The sequence below is a fragment of the Cheilinus undulatus genome, linkage group 11 (genome assembly GCF_018320785.1).
Source record: "Cheilinus undulatus linkage group 11, ASM1832078v1, whole genome shotgun sequence".
Lineage (NCBI taxonomy): Eukaryota > Metazoa > Chordata > Actinopteri > Labriformes > Labridae > Cheilinus > Cheilinus undulatus.
In genome coordinates this window covers 33,426,218-33,450,970 of record NC_054875.1, presented here as the reverse complement: position 1 = coordinate 33,450,970, position 24,753 = coordinate 33,426,218, and the positions used below count along the sequence as shown (strand labels likewise).

The window sequence follows — 24,753 nt, the reverse complement described above, 5'->3', positions numbered from 1 at the left end:
GTGAATTGTACTGTAATGTACTGTAAATGTGTTTGTTTCCACTGTGAATCAATAGAAATTGGTTTCAGTGTCCCAGATTATGAATTTCACTGGATGAAGAAATCTTGTACAGATTGTTTTAAAAAGAATAATGCTATTGTTTAGTCCATGCTATCACATGAGATTGTAGGTAGAATGTGTGCATACAGTATGTTTGTGTGTTTTGTGTGAATGTGCTTTTTATATTAAATGCTGGATTATTCATGTGAAGACTGATAATGGAAGCCTGTCATGATTGTATTATGTTGTAAAACTGAATTAAATTTTCTACTGCTTTTTGTTCTGTGAAACTTTGTGAAACAATCAATGAAGATCCTCAGGTTATGATCATTATAAGCTGATTTAGAACGGCAGTGTTACAACAATGATTAACAGAAGTAGGAAAAAGGATGTTATGTGATCATTTTGGACTCCAGCTAAGAGATAGCCTTTACATGTATTCATAGAAGTGCGTTAAAAAGACGAGGATAACTGTCATGACAGTTAGGTACTACTCACACTATTCTCTCGGGGATGTGGTTGGTGTGAGCATGCGCAGTGAGAAAACATTGGGACTCCATTCCAGTCTGTCACTGAGGGTTCCCTGAGCCTCGCATCTTTGAACAGCTGTCTGCTTTGATAACTTCACCTGCTTTGCAAACAAAAAACTACTCACAATGAGCGGAGACCATGGAGAAGGCGACTCTCAGGTACCTCTCGGTCAATAATTAATCTGTTCGGTCTGTTTGTCTCAAATACCTCGGCATAAAATGATATTACTGGCTGGAAATAGTCGTCATGAAATAATACTACGTTTTGGTGACCTTTGCAAGCGTAATAAGTTGCATTGTTGTTTGTCGATTTCATTAAAGCTGTAAAACTATGTTGAGTTTTTTGTTATCAATGTAGCAAAATACTTACACTTATGTGTTACATTTGTATGCAAGTTGACACTTGAATAACCGTGCTACCGGCATTTGCAAAATTGAAATATTAAAAACATATTTTTTCAATATTTCTAGGTCAATTCTGGATCCAAAGGAAGCGGTAGGTCTTCTGATGGGAATTTTTACTCATATTGATTTTGAATTCCAATCGTAATCATGGTCTGTCTACTGTTAGTTTTTAAAGGACAGAAATGGCGTCCCAGAGACTAAGTCCCTTCTGCTCCACTCTCTTGCGGCTATTGTTCAAAAAGGGGGTCTGAAATGTACATTTGCGGCCCGCGTTTTGTTCATCTGCCGAGGTATTCCGAAAGGGCCTGGCATCGTGTTTATTTTGCATTCTTTGGTTTGTTAATACGAACGTGCAATTATATCGAATTTTGGAGCTGAAAGTGGCAGAAATGAGGCTGAGGACTTAGTCTCTGCGCCATTTTCTTTTTCTGTGTAGCAGCCAGGGCGCCGACCAGAGAGCCAACTGTCTGCCGTGATATGGAGGCGAGAGCGGGGAGCTTATCGCCTCTCCCCGCCCGTATCTCACCACCAGCTGCTTCCATCTCTGAGCTCGAAACGGAATTCATTTATCTGCAATGCCAACAGGGTCTGCTCGCACTAGAGTTTAAAACTTTATGTCTCTGAAAAGAAGTTGCTCTATATTGTTAAAGTAAATTAATTGTGGGGTCACATTTTAAATGTATTTCAAGCTTCGACTCAAGAGTATCAATTACCTCTTAGGAGTTGGAAGCTCTTTTTTGTTCATGGCCAAATTTGTTGCCTTTTGTGATGGTGGCAAGGCAGTCTCTGGAAATAATTTAATTCGGATGTGTGCTACTGTTTCATACAGCAGATAATATCCGTTAATAAACTGCCATGACAACAGGGCGCCACGAGGTGATGATCAAGCCAAGTAAGGTCTGCCTCAGGAGGGATTTCACTCAGCAGGAAGCAATTTAATGAGAGGACTTATGGCATTTTTTTATAACAGTCTTATTAAACTTAGCACATAAAGTAAGGAAATTTGTTTTGGTAGATAATTTCTTTGCTCATTGGCAATAAATCTTTTATTGTTGGAAATAGTGATGGGAATTTAGGATCTTTTCAGTGACCTGGATCATTTGGTTCGGCTCAGCAAGAAGAGTCAGCTCTTTCGACTCCCAAATGACTCTTCATTTGGGTACCAGCTTGGTTTATTTGACCTGCCAGATTTAGCAACATCATGACATAATATTAATATCTGTGCTGGTATTTTAGTCCAACTATGGTCATTTTATCAATTGATGAAAATATCGTGTTATTGTTTTTCAAAACAGACTGTCCCCCAAAAACACCTTGTGGGCCAGATGAAATCTGCTCACTGGCTGGGCTGTATGTCACACCTGATGTAAAACATTAATGTTACACCATCATGCTTGTGTCCCTAATGCATGGTGTAATGAGTGCGGAAAAGATCATTCCTGCTAATCAATCACATAACACACCGCATACATAAAAAAAATGGAAATAATAGTGATAATGATATAAAACAAATAGGATCTGACTCTTATCATCTAAGTAAAAGAGCTGGCTCTTTGTACCGGCTCGTTCATGAATGACCCATCACTAGTTGGAAAGCCTGTTTATTTACCTTAATTAAATAGTGCCACATATGTAAGGAGCATTCACTTGTGGGATGAGCAGTAGAGCTAAGTATGTAGGTTGTGCCCATGAAAAATTTCCCAAACTTCAATGCAGATGCCAAAAAATTTATTTTGCTGCCATTGACTCTTGTTTTGGTGGATTGGATGATTGACATATGAAGAAACAAGACATGCTGGCAATTTATTTATTTAACCCTCTGAGACCAGGGCTGTGGTATACAACAAGGAGACACACGGGTTACAAAAATTTTAATAACTTTTTTTTTCAATACTTCATTTATATTTGGAAATTAAAACAACAGTAGGAGAGTTCAGGCAAAACTCCCCTTCTCCCACCTACCCACACACATCCATGGTGGGCAGAACAGAACAACACAAAACATCTGCACACACAAAATTAACTTGAAACATAAGTTATAGCCATTTACCTTTTTCCCTCTGGAAGTCCTCTGTTGGGCTGTTCTAATGACGTTATCCATGCTTCTGTAGCCCTTACAGTTGCTTTTCTAGCTTGCCTGGAACCTTGGTGACCTTTGTGTTTTTTAAAGATGAAATCCACACCCTTAACTCCAACGCTGAACATCTTTTTATCCACTTTCTAATCCATTTTCGATTGTTTCTATCGCTAGCGTGGCATTAGCCACCATTTTTCGTTCCCAAAACAGATGTCACATGGGCTGTGACAACCAATGGCAGGCTGTTCTGTCGTCACATCATGGTTTACGAAACAGTGCATGTGTACTTTTAAACTGAAGGAGAGAGCCTGAGAGGATCATAATGGAGAGAAAAAGAGACAGGGAGCCTGTGATGTGACCTTCTGTGTCACTGCAGACAGGAACTGCTTTGAATAATGGTTAATTATCAGTCAATTTAATAAGGCACAAGCATTTCTATGTAAATATGTAAATATTTTGAAGACTTTTTCAACCAGACTTTTTCACAAGTCTGCCAATGTGGTTGTGCTTGTAACACTGGCATGGACAGCACGCCCAAGTGTTTAGTGGGGTTGAGGTCAGGACTGTTGGCAAGCCTTTCCATCCTCTCCACTCCTCAATTCTGTAGGTAGTCTCCGATAAAATCTGCTAGGGTTCTGGTTGCAGAATCTCATCTTGATTTCTGTTTGTATTGGTATTGCCTCCAGTGATGACAATCAGGCACCTGATTGCATATAAGCAATATTCTTGGGATGTCTGGTGTGAATTGCTCTCTTAAGGTCATACCACAGCATCTTAATCGGGTTGAGGTCAGGACTCTGACTGGGCCACTCCAGAAGGTGTATTTTCTTCTGTTGAAGCCATTCTGTTGTTGATCTACTTCTATGCTTTGGGTCGTTGTCCTGTTGCATCACCCATCCTCTGTTGAGCTTCAGTTGGCGGACAGATGGTCTTAAGTTTTCCTGCAAAATGTCTTGATAAACTTGGGAATTCATTTTTCCATCAATGACAGCAATCCGTCCAGGCCCTGAGGTAGCACAGCAGCCCCAAACCATGATGGCCCCTCCACCATATTTCACAGGTGGAATGAGGTTTTGATGTTGTTGTACTGTGCCTTCTTTTTTTTCTCACACACATAGTGTTGTGTGTTCCTTCCAAACAACTCAATTTTGGTTTCATCTGTCCACAGAATATTTTGCCAGTAGTGCTATGGAACATCCAGGTGCTCTTTTGCAAACTTCAAACATGCAGCATTGTTTTTTTTTTGGACAGCAGTGGCTTCCACCGTGGTGTCCTCCCATGAACTGCATTCTTGTTTAATGTTTTACTTATTGTAGATTTGTCAACACAAATGTTAGCATGTGCCAGAGGTTTCTGTAAGTCTTTAGCTGACACTCTAGGATTCTTCTTCACCTCATTGAGCATTCTGCGCTGTGCTCTTGCAGTCATCTTTACAGGACGAACAGGCCTAGGGAGAGTAGCAACAATGCTGAACTTTCTCCATTTGTAGACAGTCTATCTTACCGTAGACACATGAACATCAAGGCTTTTAGAGATACTTTTGTAACTCTTTCCAGCTTCATGCAACTCATCAATTCTTGATCGTAGGTCTTCTGAGAGCTCTTTTGTGCCAGGCATGGTTCACATCAGGAAATGTGTCTTGAGAACAGCCAACTCAAAACTGCTGTGTGTTTTTTATAGGGCAGGGCAGCTTTAACCAACACATCCAATCTCATCACAAGGATTGGACTCCAGGTTGGCTGACTCCTGGCTCCAATTAGCTCTAAGTGAAGTCATTAGGCTAGGGGTTCACATACTTTTTCCACCCTGCACTGTGAATGTTTACATGTTTTGTTCAATAAAAACATGAAAACATATCATTTTTTGTGCGGTATTAGTTTAAGGAGACTGTGTTTGTCTATTGTTGTGACTTAGATGAAGATCAGAACACATTTTATGACCAATTTATGCAGAAATCCCAAAGGGTTCACATACTGTTTCTTGCAACTGTATAATCTACCAAATACAAGTGTCCTTACTTTCTTTGCTAAGTCCTAAGTAAGAAACTTTTTTTTTGCACCCATGAAAGCATATCTTCAGAAAGGATCTATTTTTGTGATGCTACATATTTGCATGAAAGCAGAGTTCAAAATATATATATTTTTTCTCTGTTATCTTAGATACAGTGCATTCAGAAAGTAGCCTCTCATACCCCATTTGTTTTTTTTTTCTTTTTGCAGACTTTAAAATGACTTTCATGTGTTTTGCATCACACTCTGCCATAAAGCTCAGATCAGTGAAGTGATGTTTGTCCTTCTGGAATTTTGTCGTCTCCACACAGGATCTCTGGTGCTCAGTCAGAGTGACCACCAGACTCTAGATCAACTTTCTTGCTTTTTGTAGCTTTCCCAGATCTGTTCCTTGCCACAATCCTGTCTCTGAGCTCTGCAGGAACTCCCTTTGAACTCATGGCTTGTTTAATGCTCTGATATGCATTGTCAGCTGAGAGGCCTTCTATAGAGAGGTGTTTGCCTTTCCAAACCATGTCCAGTCGATTTAATTAAGCCATAGGCAGACTCCAGTCACAGTGTAGAAACATCTCAGGAAAGATCAAAAGAAATGGAAGGAACCTGAGCTAAATTTCAAGTGTGAAAAAGGCTGCAACACAACAACACTGAAAAAATGAAGGGGGTCCGACTGCTTTCTGAATGCACTGTAGCTATTCACCTGTCATTTTTCCAAAATATTACAAATGTAAATGAGAAATCTTCATGTATTATATGAAAAAATGTGGTTTTGTAATGCATGTTCAACTCTACTTTGTACCATAGAGACTCACAAACATAAAGACAAGCACAGAGACAAGGAGCACAGACACAAAGACCACAAGAAAGACAAGGACAAGGAACGGGAGAAAATAAAGCGCAGCAATAGGTAAGATTCCTGCAGCTTCATCTCAGTCTTTCATATAATAAAAAAAACCTTGGTTAAAGTTTTTTCCCCTAGGGGTGCCAAGACCCCAAGTTGGGAACCACTGTCTAAAAGAATTGAAAGTTCCATTGTTACCCTTACCTGACCTACTGTTGAGCTCTTTTAGGCTTGATACTAAAACTAACAGACCCATGCCTTGCAAGCATGTATCATGAAATCCACTTTTATGAACTGGATCTGCAGCACATTTGTAATTTGAACCATTCATACACTTTGCTCTGGTTGAAACACTTGTGGGCCACAGGATATTGTAAGAGTCCCAACTTGGGCTCTTCTAATTGGCAGTCGTCCACCATGCTTGTTTAAAGTGGTTTATTTTTATAGTTGTGTTCTATTGGTGGCATCTTTTATGGGATCAGATCTGGATGACAAACTGCCCCTTGCGCTTGATCTCTGACCTGTGTGGCCTCTGTGTTCCAGTGAACATAAGGACCACTCTGAGAAGAAACACAAAGACAAAGAGAAGCTGAAGCACAGCGACGGCGGCTCAGACAAGCACAGCGAAAAACACAAAGAGAAAGACAGGGACAAAGAGAAGAGGAGAGAAGAGAAGGTTTGTGAATAGGTTGTCTGTCTGACTTTTATGAGAGGAGGTACAAGACATTGGTGTTTATTTCAATCAAACTTTATTTATTTAGCACTTTTTATACAAAACAATGCAGCGCAAAGTGTTTTACAAACCAGAAAATTTATAAAGAAAAGAAAAGAAGACTTCCCCTTACCCCGCTGCACTATCCATGCACATTGACTGGAAATATGGCATAAATAAAGGACACTCTGGGGCAGGAACTTACGAACTGAGGAAATGTTATCTTCAGAGTCAAAATTAGGAAACCCTGACGTTTAGGTTTAAATATACAGTGCTTTACAAATTTATTAGACCATCACCCAAAGTAAGGTTTATGCCACAGCTGCCCTAAATTAACAGCCCTGGTAATTACCAATTTATAATTTTTTATGTTTCTGCAATGGTTAATGCACCAATATGTAAAAGCTGTTTAACCCAAATGATAATTTTAATGCTAAAATATAATTATTATTGTTAGCCATGAATTTTCAAATTTACTGATTTACAAAAAACTGAAAAAAATAGTAAAGCACATTATTATCTTGATTAATATGTCGAATTATAGTTATTTACTTGCATACCTGCACAGAAAAATTAGTTTTAGAGGTTGAATGTTATGCTTGATTAATTTCTGACTTCTCAGAGAAGCCCAGTGTACCAGCTCAGATTTGAGTAAAAGGTGAATTCAGTTTGAAATTCCTCATTCCTGTTCAAAATGGTAAAAAGTGGAGAGCTCACTGAAAATGAAAGAGTCTGCATTAAAGCACTTCATGATGCTGGATGGTCTTTGAGACAAATATGACAGGTGGTCTAATAAATTTGTTAAGCACTGTAGGTATACAATTAATAAAAAATAAATAAATAAAAAAGATGCCGAAATAATCATAAGCACTAAAAGATAACTGTATATTTTTCTAAAATAAGAATATAAAACACTCTAAGAGAACTCGGTTAATTATGATAAAATAAGAAGAAATATTACTCAAATATCCTCCTGGGAACAAAATAGTAGATGAAACAAATTAAAAGGAAGACATAGAATTTTAGTTAAAGACCAGACTGAGAAACTGCATCTGTAAAATATTCTTTATTCAGGAGGTCACAATTCACAATTATTAGTTCTACAAGTTATAAAAGCATGAATTAAAGTCTCTGAATTGGCTTTAGAGAGAAACAGTTGCATCTGGGAAATGTTCTTTAAATTATTAAATGCTATTTTTGCAATATCACAGATATGCGGCTCAAAACTCAGCTCCTAATCAAATATGGCAACTAGTTTTTCAACCTGCTGGATTTTGCTAACCAGTTTCCCTCTCTCTCTCTCTTGGCCTCCGTACCAATAACTAAAACCTGAGTTTTGTCCAGGTTGATCTGTAAAAAGTTCTTCACCATCCATGATCTAATATCTTCAATGCAGGTAAAAAGGGCATTAAGTGGCCCTGTGACACACAGTGATGTTGTGTGTCATCAGCATAGCTGTGATAAATTATGCTGTCTCTCCTGATGACATTAACTAACAGTAACATGTAAAGATTAAAAAAAAGCATAGAGCCTAAAATTTCACCATGGCGAAATCCCAAGTATTCACATAAAATTATCTGTCTGTAAGATAAAATTTAAACCAGTTAAAAACAATGCCAGAGATTCCAATAAAATTATGGTCTTTATAAAAGAATTCTGTGGTTTATCAAATCAAAGGCTGCACTCAGGACCAGCTACACTAATACAAAGGGCATTTTATGATCAATGTTGGATCTGAGGTCTTTAAAGCTTTTTCACTCGTATGCTGTACTGAATTTTTCTTCATAAGACAGCCTTTTAGGATGCGTGTTCACACACATCCCTCACAGCAGGGAGCTTTCCCTCTCTAACATGGAGGGAGGGGGTCTCAGGAGGTTGGACCCTATAACAGCTCCGCCTTTTTATCAGAGCCACAAGTTCTTGGACTTTCAAAGTATAAACAAAGAGCAGAGAGGAAAAGGAAAAAAAGTTGTCTTTTTTAGTTGCAGAATATAAATACACAATCCCTTCCACTAGCTTCTGATAATATTTCCTGAATATTTCCAACTGCAGTTATTAATTGGCTCACCCTGACCTATTGTGGAACTTGTACAACTGGGTTGACTGGGAAAATTTTGAGAATTTTTTAGTAAATGTAGTAAAAGTTAAGACTGCTGTAAAAGATAACTGAAAAGAATAACTGTGTTTATATTTTTCCCGTTGTTCAAAGATTAAATCATCCCATGGAGACAAGCCCAAAAAGGAGAAAGAAAATGGATATGTAAGGTAAAAAGTATCACTTTCTTTCTTTCCTTTTTCCCATAATGAAACACGTTGTTATGTACTCTTCTCAAACTTATCTACTGTCTGCTCTTAGTTGAAGCTCCTGTGAGGGACTGATTCATTTTGTGCCATGGACATATTTTTGTTGTGTTTTTAAACAAAAAATCATCCTGCTGACTCTTCACAGCTGAACATAATCAGAAATAATCAATAAGGTCAATACTGGTCTTGTTTGCTTTTTTAGGTCACATCCAGACATCAATATTAATTTCAGTCGGTTTTACAGCCAGCTAAAATTCTTCACAGGAGCTCTGATGGCATTCTGCTTTACGAATACACGGTATAATGTCTGCTCTGTTTGATTTAGAGAGACAAGCCCTGCTGCCATTAAGAGCGAGCCAGAAGAAGACAACGGCTTCTACCATTCACCCCAACACAAGACCTCCAAACGAGAATATGATGATGAAGAGTGGGTACCTTAGAAAGCGAAGCACATCTTCACTCTGTCATCTTAGATGCAGTGACAATATCAATATTTTTTTCCACAGGTTTGAATACAAGCCCAAAAAAGTCAAGACGGAACAAGATAAAAAGGCCAAGAAAAGAAAACATGAGTATGAAGAGGACGAGGATGATGAGGTTCCTTTGTGGATTTTTAAAAATATATTCTGATTTTCTGCGACATGCTGTTTCTTTTCCTAACAGTCATCATATGTTCCAGGACAACAAGCCCAAAAAGAAGTCAAAAGACAAAAAAGTAACAGAGGGAAAGAAATCCAAAAAAGAAGAGGAGGAAAAGTGGAAATGGTGAGCTACTTTAGGGGAACAATAATTCTTACTCTTAGGAGACTGCAGACAAAAATACAGTCACCTGTTACAAATGGTAATGAGGAGAAGATTTTATGTTTTCCTCTAAATGACTTGTTTGTGCTCATAGGTGGGAGGAGGAAAGATACACTGATGGCTCTAAATGGCGCTTCCTTGAGCATAAGGGTCCAGTGTTCGCACCTCCGTATGAACCCTTGCCTGACAAAGTGAAATTTTACTATGATGGTGAGTCTTTCTTCCAAACAAGAATATGCTCTTAATACTTTTGCATTCAATCCTACCATGTGATTTTTCTGTATTTGTAGGTAAGCCTATGAAACTTAGTGCCCCAGCTGAAGAAGTCGCCACGTTTTTTGCCAAGATGTTGGACCACGAGTACACCACAAAAGACATCTTCAGGAAGAACTTCTATAAAGACTGGAGAAAGGTAAGGAGAGAAGACAAGCACTGTATAAGGTGTGATGTATTCAGGGGCCTGAATACTACAAAGCGGGCTCAGCATACCAAAGGTATCTAGTAATCTGAATTAAATCCCCCTAACAACAAAAATGTCACTTAACAGTCACATGAAGTCAGTTCAATAAATAAACACAGGCATTATATGAGTGTGATCAATTAAAAGTACTTTTTTAGAGCTTTTTCTTCCCCTGAATTAATTATCTTCTAAAATGTGGTGTGTCTGAGGGTTTAACACTAATATTTTAAATGAAACTCAGATGGCAAACAACTCTCATTAATGCATACAGGCAACAAATTACACAAAACAGTACTAAAGCATGGCATTGGTATCCTTGCAAAGCAGATGGATACGCCCGTTTCCGTGTTTCCGCGCCCAAAGGTACTGCCCCTCGTCGCTGATTGGTCCTGTCACTTTCTAACCAGACCCAAATGGTTCAGACGGGAGCTTTGCAAGATGGATTCGCCAGTGAGAAACACAGAAACAGGCATATCCTTCTGCTTCGCAAGGTTAAGTAAATCCATAATCCATCCAGAATTTTGGCATGGGTATCAGAACATAAAATACTTTATATTTAAAAAGAAGAGCATATCAGGGGTTAGATTTAACCCAGCTTTTCACTACAAACAATTTCTACCCATTTGATATTATGTGAAGCTACTTTTGTAGCATTTGTAGCAATTAATTTTTCACAAAGGTGCTGGCATTGTACTCATTTTTAATGAAGGCAAGATTCAAATCTACTTGTGATTGTGCTTTGATCAGGATAATGATATTATTTAATACCAGGGGCAATCCTAGTAAGTTGAGAAAAAATATTTAGTTGCTTTAGACAATCTTATACACTAGTCCACAGATATGGATAGTAGAAAAACAAATGCACCTGGGCCCATCTTCCTCATTGCAAAACCTGCACACTCTTTAAGCTGTTTTTAGTGTCAGTTACTTTGTAAAAAATCTCAACAAAAATATACTACAGTAAAAATCAACTAGGGATGCTCAGTACTGTCAGCATCATATTGGTATTGACAGGTATTAGTTTACAAAGTTAAATATTGGTTTTGGCAGATAGAGAAATTTCTGCTTATTTTACAGCTGATATCGTAGTCATACATATATCGTCCTTAAATTTCAACAAAATGTACAATCGTACCATCAGGTACAGGTGCTTGCCTAAGGCACTTCACTCTCAGGAGGGCCCACCTTTAGCTCTTTTGATGAAGCCCCAAACAAAAAAAACACCTAACTGCCTACTTCCCTGCTCCTCTCTCAGCTACGTTTTTGCACAGGAGACACTAATCTTCTCCAAAAAAAAAAAAAAAGGTGTGTATGTTTTGGTATCAGCATTGACTAAAATGAAATATTGGCAAAAATCCGACATCATACATGCCCAGAATCAGTGTTTGTGTGGTATAAGCCTGTAACCATACATCACACATACATACATATAAATAGTATGTATACATCTAAAAAACAGCCCCTGTTAGCACCACCCTTATCTCCAATATATCCACAAACTCTGCCTGCCCTGCGACCCGCTTGCGAAGCGAATCGCCCCCTTTCTAATCAATTGTGTGTGCAGTGGAACTGAACTGACATGTCCCAGAAGTGCCACGCCACTCTGCTCTTCTTGGGATACGCATCAGCATATGGCTCTGGCAGCTGCCAAACAGTGTAAGTTCACACAGAGTGGGTGATCCAAACAGCCATAAAAATGTGCCAAACATCTGGTCAGCTTTGACAAGATTGTAAATCATCACTATATCAACATCATGTTGCATCCTGTTGCACAAGCTACTACAGGTTGCCAGGAGTTCCGTGGGTCATAGAAGTTTTACAGCACCATAAACGAAAAGTCAGCTTTTGAGGTGGACACCATAGAATTTTACATAAAACCACACATTCTTTGTAGAAGAGCTACACTATTTAACTTCATAATATACTTGCCCATGGCGAAGCAATAAAACCATGTAATTGTGTTGAAATGAACTGCAAATCACCCCCAGAAAGTCTAAACAAACCACTGTTTACATACTATTCCCAAGTGAACTCGCATTTCTTCTGTGATCTTGTGATCTCCAGCTACTCAGGGCTGCGTGCATCCTGGAAACACTTCCACTGTGAGAGGTGGCTCGCCTTTGGTCAAGCAAAGCGCTGTGCACCTGGATCGCAGTGCTGGCTGAGTATGTGGACTTTAGGGGTTACACATGACTACAAGACTAGTTCATTACCATAGTTATCTAAGAAGTGAATCACCTCTACAGTCCTTAAAACCCAGAGTCAAGCCTGAAGTTACCTTGCTTAGGGGAAATCCTGCTTCATAGTACAAGCCCCTGGTGTGTATTTAAGCCCTAATCAAGCTCATGCCTCAGATTCCCTCTCTTTTATTTAGGAAATGACATCAGAGGAGAAGTCAAAACTCACCGACCTGAACAAGTGCAATTTTAGTGAGATGAGCGAGTACTTCAAGGCACAATCAGAAGCAAGGAAACAGATGTCAAAAGAGGAGAAACAGGTATCCCTGCATTCATGTTATTGCTTCCTTTCTTTAAAATACAAGGAAATCTCTCATTATAATTTTCTCACTCTGTAGAAAATCAAAGAAGAGAACGAGAGACTGCTCCAGGAGTACGGTTTCTGCATCATGGACAACCACAAAGAGAGGATTGGAAACTTCCGCATCGAGCCACCAGGCCTCTTCCGTGGACGAGGGGATCATCCGAAGATGGGCATGCTGAAACGACGCATCAGACCTGAGGACATCATCATTAACTGTAGCAAGTAGGTAACCTCCCTATGGTCATGCCATGACTTTTTTTGAGTTGTAGTCTAGGTGTGCTGATGATTTTATGACCAGTTCAGGTTTTTACCTGAGGGTGGCACTGTCAAACCATCTTAGCTGAGGTTATGTGACAGTATGTTATGGGACTAGTGAGGGGATGATAAGAATCAGGTATGAAAATGAGTGTTGGTTCCCTCTGTGTCCCTCTGTTTCTATTAATTTTTTTGTTTACATCATATTACAGGATGCATTTGTGAGCATCCAGCACTTTTAATCTTTGTCATTCCATACCTTTAAGGTAGTGTGATTGTTTATATGAGAGAGAAAGTGTACAGAAAGTTGAATTTGCAGCATTAAATTGCTTTCACAGAAAAATTAAAGGGCAACAAGTGATTTCTGAGTCAGATGTATTGCTGACATGTACTAACACACATGCCGGCACTGTGTCAAAGGTAATCTTCCTGTCAGAGTACGCTGTGTGTGCAAACAATAACATAGCCCAGGGAGGACATGTCAACCCCCACATACAGCTCATAGTCAGCTTTGCTTACAGTATTTCCATGCACTCTATTGTGCTATAACTGTGGTGTTTACAGTGTCAAGTTGGGCTTGAGCTGGCCAATTCAGATGAAAATGACCCAAAATATCAAAATTAAGCACTATTCGCACAGCATTAGTATTACCTGGGGACTTCTGATAATTCATGAATTACCCCCGACATCAGTGTTTGATGCATTGCATTCTGTCCACTAAGCTGTCCGATAAAGTTTTGAACAATCTGCCATTACGCTTCCAGTATGCATCGAGGACCTGTGCATATCTTCAGCTGATCAGACAGAAAGGTAGAGGAAGAAAGCTAAGCATCCTTCTGATTAATGTATGAGAGAAGTGAGATGTCTTGTGTTAAATATGAACCTCTCCTGTCATTTTAAATAGTTTTTATGCAGTTGATGCTGTGGATATAATTCTGCACTCTATAAATTTGGGATCATTACGTACCAACAACAACAACCCTTCTGGGGCAGATCAGCTGATCACCCTAATCCCTGAATGTTGAGCAACACATTACCAAATATGAATTATGTTCTGCTGGAATTTACGACTAAATTATTCTAACATAGATCAGGCACCTATAAAGAGAGCCTGAAAAAGAAGCGCTTTGCATATCAAGAGAGCAGCAGTATGCACTTATAGAATTGGACAGCAGAGTTCAAATAAGTAAAAGAAAATCATTTTTTAACACAAGATAAAATTAACTGCCAAAAAGCACAATAATTAACCCACATGAGCCAAAACTTTGACAATGCCCTACACAGCCTCTTATTTTGTTGATCAGAGAAGGGAGCAATTAAAGGCTGCACAGACCATAAAAAAACATAATTACCACACTAAAATACAGAGATGCTGACTCGCACAGGATTAGTATTACATGTGGACCTCTGTGTGTGGAATATATTAGGCAATTTTCCCTTGAACATTTAATCCGCACATTACAGATTAGGTCAATTGGCATGGGATTAAAAACACAGACAATTGTTACAAATTACCAGAGGTCCCTAGGTAATGCTAATTCCATGCAAATAGGGCTTAAGTCACTAATTTTAAAGACTGTAGTCTCAGTGTTAAATAACACTCTGCTTAAAGAAATTCAACAACCATTCACTTCAGCCGCCAACACCTATTTATACTACATCTTTTTCCCAAGGGACTCCAAGCATCCAAAACCTCCTCAGGGGACAAAATGGAAGGAAGTCCGCCATGACAACAAGGTCACCTGGCTGGCATCTTGGACCGAGAATATCCAAGGCTCCATTAAGTACATCATGCTGAATCCTAGCTCCAGGATCAAGGTACTTGTACACGCACACCTTCCCCCTTATAAAGCCAAACTATTTTTAGTTGCTATCTGTTAAAGACGAAAAAAATCTAACTTTTCCCTATTGAGTGAACAGTTTATATGTATGTGTGCAGGGGGAGAAAGATTGGCAGAAATATGAGACTGCACGGCGGTTAAAGAAGTGTGTGGATCGCATACGTGCCCAGTATAGAGAGGACTGGAAATCCAAAGAGATGAGGATCAGGCAGAGAGCTGTTGCACTATATTTCATTGACAAGGTAATCCATAAGATGTCAACATTGACCCCCTTTTTATGATTTCTATTCAAGCCTTTTTAAATGATCACGTGTGGTGTTTCCTCTACAGCTTGCACTGAGGGCAGGTAATGAAAAGGAGGAAGGGGAGACGGCCGACACAGTCGGTTGCTGCTCGCTGCGGGTAGAGCACATCAAACTGTATCCCAAACTGGACGATCAGGAGTATGTGGTGGAGTTTGACTTCTTGGGGAAGGACTCAATCCGCTACTACAATAAGATCCCTGTGGAGAAGAGGGTAAGAAAGATGAGGTAGAGGAGTATGAGAATTACCAGAGCCCAGATGCACAGCACAATGATTTTATGTGATTTTATGAGACTAGTGTGCATGGTGTTTGACACACGTGAGCTCAGTGTTAATGAGATAAGAAGTTGTTATGCTGGGGAGGATGTTTGTGCAGACAGGTGATCAGGCACTAAAAGCTTTCCGTCAGCACTGCCTCAGAGGGTGGTCCGTTTCCTGCTATTACCAGAGCGTTCAGACACACAAAGGCACATACAAAAACATGCTAGATATGTTCTGTTTTAGCTGACATATTCTACAGCCTACCCAGGCACAATCTATTCGGCTATGCGTTCTCTCTGCATTATCTCTTAAACATAAAAGTGCAGACAAAAGAGGAGTTCAACTGTATAGAAACAGAGGCACTCGTCATGTAAGCTGAATTCATTTAGCACCACCCGCTGGCAGAAATGTGATTGTGCAGCCTTAAACACTGTAAGTCTGAAATATTACATAAAAGTGGTTTGCTGCTCAATAAATCTGCGCTGTTTTGTCTCAATCAGGTCTTCAAAAATCTGCAGCTGTTTCTGGAAAATAAGCAGCCTGAAGATGATCTCTTTGACAGACTAAATGTAAGAATTATATAATCAAACTACAAGGCTACAGTTAAACTGAACTTTTCCAGATTTGCATATCCTTTTCCCTCTCCCCAACTGTACCCTCTTTCACTTTTTAATGCTCTGTGTCTTCTCTGCAGACGTCTATTCTGAACAAGCACTTACAGGAGCTGATGGATGGCCTGACAGCAAAGGTGTTTCGTACCTACAACGCCTCCATCACCCTGCAGCAACAACTCAAGGAACTTTCGTGCTGTGAGTAACTGAAAAAATGCAGCTCTGCATATTTCTGAGGCACAACAGTGTCTGTACTGAAAACCTACAAATTATATTCTTTCTTTTTTGATGTATCACCAGTGACTTTACCTGGCTGTGCTCTCTAAGTAGGTTGATTCGTGTAGGTCAAGAAACATTTAATAAAAACACTTGAGGCATAGATGGGAATTTTGACTCATATTCAAAACTCGCTAAACTACAGGAGGTAAAATACTCTTGCTCAGGTTGTTGTTATCCATCTTACCATGTGAGAGCAAGGTTTGGATCCTACTTCCTTCTCATGTAAACAGATTGTGGGTCAACCCGGTACGCATTCTTTGCTTTGCCATCTCCTACAATGCAAGTCAGTGGCAACTGGTGTCGCATTGTGGTGACATATATCAACATCTTTTCCAAACTTTCTTTCTCTTCCCTCCATAGCTGGTATTACACATGATAAAACTGATTTCAAGTAACAGAAGTGACGCTAACAGAGACACATTTATTTTAAGAGTTTTTACAATTTTTTTGTCAAATTACTGTCTTTTATGAAAGTTAGTTTAAAAGTTTACTTGAAACAGTAATGATTAACGTACTTACAGACATGAATCCAGCTCTGAATCTGAATTAAATTGCTGATAGTTTCAAAAAAGTACTGTAGCTAAATCATGAAAACTTTAGGCAAACTCAACTGATGCGTCCACATGATGCTTTTGCAGGAATTCATAACGATTTATGACAGCATAGTAAATAAGATTGTTAAATGTTTTGTTACTAAAGTACTTTTTCGATTTCTGGGGTGGTGGGGACCCTGTCTGCTCTGACCGTCCAAATTCGGTGCATATATTTAAAAAAAAAAAAAAATCCTGAGTCAAAATGTTTGAGATTATGAAGTTGTTTATTTACAAGAAAGCAAACTCAGAATTCATCATAATTCAAAAAAATGTAACATCGTAATCTGGATCATGTACATTTACTACATTTAAAGTGATAGTTTTCTAGTTGTTTTTTCTCATAAGGGTTAGGGTTACCCTAAAAAAACAACTTTTTAAACCTGACAGTTTAAAAAGTACTTTTTTGTCTTGAAAATAAACAGCTCCTCTTTAGTATTGTGTTTTCTAGAGTGGTCCTATTAGACCGAGGTGATAACAGATAGCTTATAAATAGATCTTTGGTCAAGAAGAAGTGTATTTAGGCCTATTATGTTTTGATTTTGTGAATGAAAGCAATTAAGATTGATGTTTAATTTGGTTGGGAACCACTGGGATAAAGACACCTGTGTTTAGAAGGTTCAGTCACGGGTTAATCAATATTCCTGGCTACTATTACACAATGAAGACAAAAGAACACTCCAAGCAACTCAGAAAAAGTGTAAGTCAGGGGATGGATGAAAAATATCTTATTTTATTTATTTTTTTAATGATTTTTAAAATTAAAAATTTTATTTTACACTTTTAAAGATTACCTTTTTAGCATCTTATAAAGATGCACACATTAATATTAGTGTCTGTTACAGACATAGAGCAGATGAGGGAGACAGCAATGTCTCCTGGTCCCTAAAATTTTTCATCATCCCACCCTGCTGACTGACAACCTAAATAAGAAAAAGAATATATAAATTACAGACAGAGAGCAGTATCACTACTAATCACTGGATTAGTAAATTTATTTCAGAGGAAACCTTCAATTTAAGGTAGGCCCTATACATGTTTTTTTTTTTTTTTATGAAAGTCCTATTTATTTTTGCTTTTTTACTTTTAGCATCAAGTCAAATTTTGCTTTGTGTTTACTGTTTAGTGAGCCTTTCTGATGTGAAGGATGAAGATTTGAAAATTGCTAAATTCACCAGTTTTGGTAGTCCAGGAGATCATGTTTGTTGTGGTTAATTAAGTTAATCCTTTGCAGAATGTGGTTGCCACTGTATGTTGTTTTTAAAGGTGTAATAACTTGAATATGAGGAAGAGCAACTTGGTTAAAAATTTCATGGAATGTGTCAAGTAAAACACCTCATAGGGGCAACTCATTCAACAGAAGCTTCATCTAGGAAAACATTTCTTCAGTTTAAACACAACTGAAAACAATAGAAAACAAATCAACAGTGGAGGACTACTTTGTGACTTTATATAGACATTTTTGCAGATTTAATGTGATAAAAATGACAAGTTATGTGCTGTTCAGTTACTAAGAACTGCTTCACCCACGTTGTTGTCATTTCTTGGCAATGTAGCTGATGACAGCATCCCAGCCAAAATCCTGTCATACAACCGAGCCAATCGCGCAGTGGCAATCCTCTGTAACCACCAGAGAGCTCCTCCCAAAACATTTGAGAAGTCTATGCAGAACCTTCAGACCAAGGTAAACCTCTCTGTTAGATTATGTTTTAATTGTTTTGGAGAAGAGTTAGATTCTTTCTACCCATTTAGAAGATTAAAGATAATCTCTCTCCGAGTGTGATGCAGGCGTTTTTATCACTCTTTGTTGTGATTGCAGATTGACGAGAAGCAGAGTCAACTTTCAGCAGCCAAGAAGCAGCTGAAGGCTGCTAAGTCTGATCACAAGGCCTCCCATGATGACAAGAGCAAAAAGTAAGAGCCAGTGCAAGAGTCTGTCAGAGTTTTATCAGTCACTCACTTCAACCACTTTGTCTTCCTTGACTGTTTCCATCTACGTTTATTCTTCCTCTGTTTTTGTGTGTCATATAGAGCAGTGGAGATGAAGCGTAAAGCGGTCCAAAGGATAGAGGAGCAGCTGATGAAACTCCAAGTGCAGGCCACAGACCGAGAAGAGAACAAGCAGATCGCTTTGGGCACTTCCAAGCTCAACTACCTGGATCCACGCATCTCAGTTGCATGGTATATACACTACACTAGTGGTTTTCAGCAAACACATAACTATTGTTAGAAAAAGATGTCTTTATTATGAAAAATGTGACTTCAAGTGAGTATACCGCCTACTGTTTAATAGGCCTGCCTTTTCTGGTCGGGTGGGTGAATATCCACCTTGGTGACAGAAAGGCAGGAAATGCTCTTGCATAGTAGGAAAAGGAGCAGCCCAAGCAAAAAAGCTAACGGCTGCAGAAGGGAAAATAAGAGGAAGAAAAGCGTGTGAGCGTGAGGAACAATGGGGTTTGTTTCTGAAAGCCAGGGAGCGTCCCCAAACAGCGCTCCTTCCTCCTGTGTGAAGTCAGTGAGGAGCTGTCTGTGGCCGAATGGTAAGCTAGGCCATGGAGGGAGAAACAGCGGTCAGCTCCTTCTAACCCATGCCCTACAGCTATTTATGGAGAGCCTCCTCCTTAAGCACAATGGATACAGGAATGCCCCATGTTTTGCCTGATTGTAAGGAGTAAGGGATGGGGTCTCTACTTGTAGGGTGGTGCATGGGAACCTGCTCTGCTCTGTGGTTGTATGTGTGATTGTATATGTAACAGAGATGAAAACACTGATTAGGGTCGAGCTAATGCTATCTGGGCTACAAAAAGTATGACATACCTGCCACAATCGAGCAGGAAAATTGCTTGTGCCAACCTCAAGTGTTGAAGAATGAAGTCAAATTGCAGTGTAGAACATGCAGTTCCTCGAGTGCCCACTTGGAGATTGCTACAAAAGCCAGGGATTCCCAATTAGATGAAAAGTTACACATACATTTGGGTCAATTTTGGGCATGACTACATTGTCTGACTGGAGGGCACGTTGAAGCAGTTAAGTGGAAGGTTGGCCTCAGTTTCACCTCTTTCTTTATTTCTAGATTGATGCTAAGTTAGGTGAAGTTAGCAATTCCAACATGGTGACTGGGCCTTAAAATATTTTAACAGCTTTTGGATTTTTTTTTTCCAGTTAGCTGCTAGCTAGCTTCTTAAATTATTCACTAAGACAAAACTTGCTGTTTGCTTCTTATTTCCACACCATGGTTTCAACCAGTTCTGGTAGATATATGTTGTGCATTGTCCTCATCCTATTTGGAAAATAAAAAAAGATTTATAATAGTTAACAGAGAATCAAGCTGAAAAGGACTTTCTAAGCTCATTGGGGGAGGTCACCATATTGGAAGTGCTGTCTCAAGCAAACTTTCAGTCAGCCTTTGGAACAGGCAAAGAGCTAAAGCAGAGGTTGGCTTTCTGACAGAACACACGACTGCCTGTTGGTCTTATCAGCCGTGCCCAGAATTATGTATAACTCTTCCTTTATAAAATCAAAATGGACCAGTTATACAAAAACTCAGCACAGATGTGGTGTGTGCAGATGAAGAAATGTTCAAACCATGCTGTAAACATATAGATTGGTGCTGTAGAAATTGGATATTAGAATGACCTCAACCCTTTAAGGTCAGGAGGGTCAGAGTTACTGTCCTACAGCTCAGATGGGATGATCGCTTGAAGTCAACACAGGTGTCTAAGCAATCTAGAGGGGTTATTATGTAATCCACAATAATTTTTCCTTGAAATAAGATTGATTTTTGGTTCTCTATAGCAGGACTTATTCTGACATTCAGGACACAGCATTTGCTGTCCCTAAGAAATTCAGTGGGTGATGACTGTTCATGTTCAAATAATTCAATACCTCACATAGAGTCGTCCTTATTTGAATTGACTACTAAAGTCCCCACATAAATAGAAAGCGTCAGCTTCTACAGAGTTTACCTGACCAAATAATTGACTAAAGATAGGAACAGAGTCTTGTCTGTTTTAACAGGAAAAGCTTAAGTGCTACACAAAAGCATCATGGAGCCATGTCAGTGGGAAACTGATCCAACATTATCTGTTGGCCTTTTAGTGCAGACACTCAGGTGTGTTAAACAGAACGTAATGATATTCAAGTGCATTACATTGAAATTAGCCAGTTTGAGTGAACTGCTGCCAGTCACAGCAGCTGTGCATAAATTATGTCTGAAGATACGATGGAGAGTCCACTCTTAACCCCACTGTGGAACAATTTTGGTTCTAACTGGGGCTGAACAGCTTGGAAAAATATCATGTTATTGCATTTTCCTCAATATTGCGATTTAATATGCAGTTATTTTCATGTATTTTCTAATAAACACAAGCAAAAAAAAGTCAGTATTAGAGCCGACATAGTTTTAGATAGAATAAACTAGAGCTGAATGATTTTGATAAAGTACCTACTGTCATTGTGATTATTTTGACTCAAATTGTACATTTAATTTGAGTTGTTGTGTTAAAGGGAATAACCAATTTTATGTCACTCTCATTTGTAATTAGAAAAATATACAGAAAGGCGCTGGTTCAGCTCAGTTGGTAGAGCAGGCTATTGTCCTCAATGCACTGATTGTGGGAACGAATCCCTGTCGCTATGCTGTTTGGTGCATGTCTAACCTCCACTCACTCTCTCCCTATGTTACTTGTCCCTCTTCAGCTGTCCAATCTAAATAAAGGCAAATAGGCTTTCATTAAAAATTTAAAAGAAAACATACAGAAATAATAAAAGCAGGATTTTAGCAAACTATTTAAAGAGATTAAACTTTATTGTTTGTATTATGAGTAAAGCATAACATCTCTGCTGCAAACAAAATTTATCAAACTGTTGCTTTTACACATTAAAGAAATAATGCAGCTTCTGCAGTTTGAAAAATGCAGTAGGCCACATTGCGATTAAAACTAAATTTTGATTAATTACCCAGCCATAATTATGACTTAAGTTGTGTCATTGTTTGGTTGCACCACAGTAGACATAAGGTTTATCTTAACAAGTAGAGCCTAAAGTCCAAACTAATCAAATTACTGTTGCAAATATGACATTGTGAATTCATTTAACCAATCTGTGAAAAAGCAGCACTTGTTACAGAGCTGCCTCTCATATCAGATAGTCAATTAGGACACTAATGGCTGAAAGTAACTCATGTTAATTTATATTAATCAACAAACAGTTATCAAAATGTATGTGAAATAATTTAAAGCGTTATAATTAGGTGATGACTAAAGCCTACACCCTAAACCTACAGCCAGTATATTAAAACAGAATTGGCCTACAGTGGAGATCACAGACAACATAAGGTATTTTAGTTGTGCTCAGCTGTTGGACAGTAGAAATGATCTCCACTCAAAGACAGCGATGAGAAAAATTATAGTACATTTCTGAGGGATGTAATCTTTCACAGAGCATGCATTGTTGACACCAAACAGCTGTGAAACATCTCAGCTCTTCCTCATCCTCCAAGCTTTCCAACCCTTTAAAGTGATGCACCACAACTACCATATTCTGAAGGACTTTACACTCACTCAGAATTAGATTTCAGTTATAAATCAGCACTAATTGAACTGTGTGCAACACCTTAAATGTAAGTAGACCATAAACTTACGTTCAAGCTAGGCTACATTTGAACTTGCATATGGTGTGACTCTTAGTGGGTGTTTGCATGGTGAATCAATGACATTTGTTGATAGGAAAGTTAATAGAACTAAACTATTGTTTACAAAATTTTGCTCAAACCTGTTTTTGTTGCAGCTAACTCAAAATCATCTTCCTGATAGTACCTCTGTGACAGTAATTGAGTAGATTAGCAGAGTCATTTTTGTCCCTTGACTAAACTCTCTATCCCTTTTTCTCTCTTCAGGTGTAAAAAATGGGGAGTTCCCATTGAGAAGATCTACAACAAAACCCAGAGAGAGAAGTTTGCCTGGGCTATTGACATGGCTGACAAGGACTATGAGTTTTAAACACACTCCACGCTTGACCTTTTCTATCCATGCCTTTGATTGTAAAGGTGGTTTGTAGTTGATGTCAAATGATTCCACTGTGTGGTTACTGCAGGGCTGTGAAGGAAGAACTTCATCAGAGCTGTGATCACGGACTAATAATTGTGCTGTATATATGGTTTGACTGTGTAAATATGAATTTAACTCCTGACCCATTTGACCCACCTGCAGAAAAATTAAATTAAATTACAGTAGTGTTTATGTAGCTGCAGCTTTCTGCCCATGATCAAACAATAATGAAAACAGTGCTATCATGTTTTCTTAAGATATGACTGTAATGAGATTTGTAAGCCATCAGATAATTGAGAAATTCTATATTCTCATAGAATAATGAATTGTTTGTGTGGGAGACTGTGAGGAACATCATGAGTGATAACAAGATGAATTTTAATTGGTTGGATTTCAGTGTGATAGATTGATATAATCAAATGAGCCTGTTAGACTGTTGACCGTGTGAAAAATAGAAACCCTAGCACTATGCCCATAAATTTATTAGCATACAGAATGTCATCTTGTTTTTCCGTTTATTTAATTTTGCTGTTTATTTCAGGGATGTACATATTTTGTTATATTTCCTTTAAAAGGGTGTTATTTTCATGTATGTCTTATGCATTTTCAACACGAAGCTCTTCATTGCCCATATGCAATTCCAGTGTCTGTTTCCACAGCTTTGCAATGGACAAGACGTGACATTCCTCTTTGTTACTTGAAAAAAACTTTAAATATTGCCTAATGTGTTGTGTGTAAGAGCCAAAAGAGTCCACAACAGAGATGGTTTCTAAGAGGGTGGTGGATTTTGCCAAAAATAATCACAGAAGTCTATCATTATAGTGTGATGTCTGTTTTTGTATTGCTGTGATAAAGCAGGCCATGTCCTGCCCTTACTAATTTCATAATGTGAATGGATATTCTGAACTTTTGTCATTTATATTTCTTGCTATTTGGTCATTTATCACACAGTGTCTGGTGGGTTGAATGCTTGTTTTGAGCTTTGTAGTTTAAAAATAAAACATCAACCTTGCTCCTTTGTCCTCAACTTCTTTTGTATTTATTTGTGTGGTAATTAATTGACTGTTTAAGCAAATTCCTTTGTAACATAATGCCATGCCTGATCTTATCAGTGATGTTTTTAGTAAAGAAACAGTCTTTTAAGATCTTTTAACAATTTCATATTTCAGCCCCACATCCCCCTTCACTTTTGTTTACTGATGCTGGGGTAAAAAAATCTATTTTAGTAGAATATCATGAAAAAGTTCATTTTTCCTGTGTTTAATTCAAGAAATAAAATGTACATATGTTTTTGACAGATATCATACAAAGTGAAATATAAGACTTTTTTGTTAGAATCTTGATGATTATTGCTTACAACAAAAATAAAAAGAAGGCTTATAATACATGCTGACCTTCAGGAACATCATGCTCATTTATACACTCTACTTGGTTGGAGCTTCTTTTTTACAAATAACTGCATCTATGCCACATAGCATGGAGCCGATCAGTCAGTGGCACTGCTGGGATGTTATGAAGCCCATGTTGCTCTGATAGCAGCCTTCAGCTTCTCTGTATTGTCTCTCAGGTTCAAGTGAGGCCAGTTAGCTGGCCAATCAAGCAGTCATACCATGGTCAGCAAACCAGTTTCTGGTAGTTTGGGCTTCACTGCGCAGGTGCAAAGTTCTACGGGAAAAGGAAAGTACTATCTTCATAAAGCTTCCCGGGAGATGGTAGCATGAAGTGCTCCAAAATCTCCTGGTAGATGACTGACAGTGTTGACCCTGGACTTAGTAAAGCATAGTGGACCAACACCGGCAGATGACATGGCACCACAAACCATCACTGATGGTGGAAACTGAAAACACTGG

General features: G+C 38.6%; 1 protein-coding gene across 2 annotated transcripts; it reads left to right on the top strand.

Moving 5' to 3' along the window:
* Positions 1 to 23,655, top strand: top1 (DNA topoisomerase I). Of its 2 annotated transcripts, XM_041800182.1 has the most exons (21): positions 1 to 728; positions 1,041 to 1,065; positions 5,862 to 5,964; positions 6,442 to 6,574; positions 8,820 to 8,875; positions 9,240 to 9,341; positions 9,421 to 9,511; positions 9,594 to 9,679; positions 9,810 to 9,925; positions 10,006 to 10,127; positions 12,550 to 12,672; positions 12,751 to 12,938; positions 14,645 to 14,789; positions 14,911 to 15,054; positions 15,143 to 15,328; positions 15,877 to 15,945; positions 16,071 to 16,185; positions 18,413 to 18,540; positions 18,676 to 18,770; positions 18,888 to 19,037; positions 22,753 to 23,655. In XM_041800182.1, the coding sequence occupies exons 1-21, from the start codon at positions 696 to 698 to the stop codon at positions 22,853 to 22,855; spliced, it is 2,313 nt and encodes a 770-aa protein (XP_041656116.1). In that variant the 5' UTR covers positions 1 to 695; the 3' UTR covers positions 22,856 to 23,655. The 2 variants fall into 2 exon arrangements, with proteins under 2 accessions (XP_041656116.1, XP_041656117.1); XM_041800183.1 differs by lacking the exons at positions 1 to 728; positions 1,041 to 1,065; positions 5,862 to 5,964; positions 6,442 to 6,574 and having other exon boundaries at positions 8,861 to 8,870.
* Positions 23,656 to 24,753: the final 1,098 nt, after the last annotated feature.

What these genes read in the sequence shown, in the direction of transcription:
- top1 (XM_041800182.1), top strand. Translation starts at nt 696, where the DNA reads ATGAGCGGAGACCATGGAGAAGGCGACTCTCAG. An exon ending in AAAGAAAATGGATATGTAAG is followed by an intron (nt 8,876 to 9,239) that starts GTAAAAAGTATC and finishes TGTTTGATTTAG; the next exon opens with AGAGACAAGCCCTGCTGCCA. An exon ending in GAGGAGGAAAAGTGGAAATG is followed by an intron (nt 9,680 to 9,809) that starts GTGAGCTACTTT and finishes TTGTGCTCATAG; the next exon opens with GTGGGAGGAGGAAAGATACA.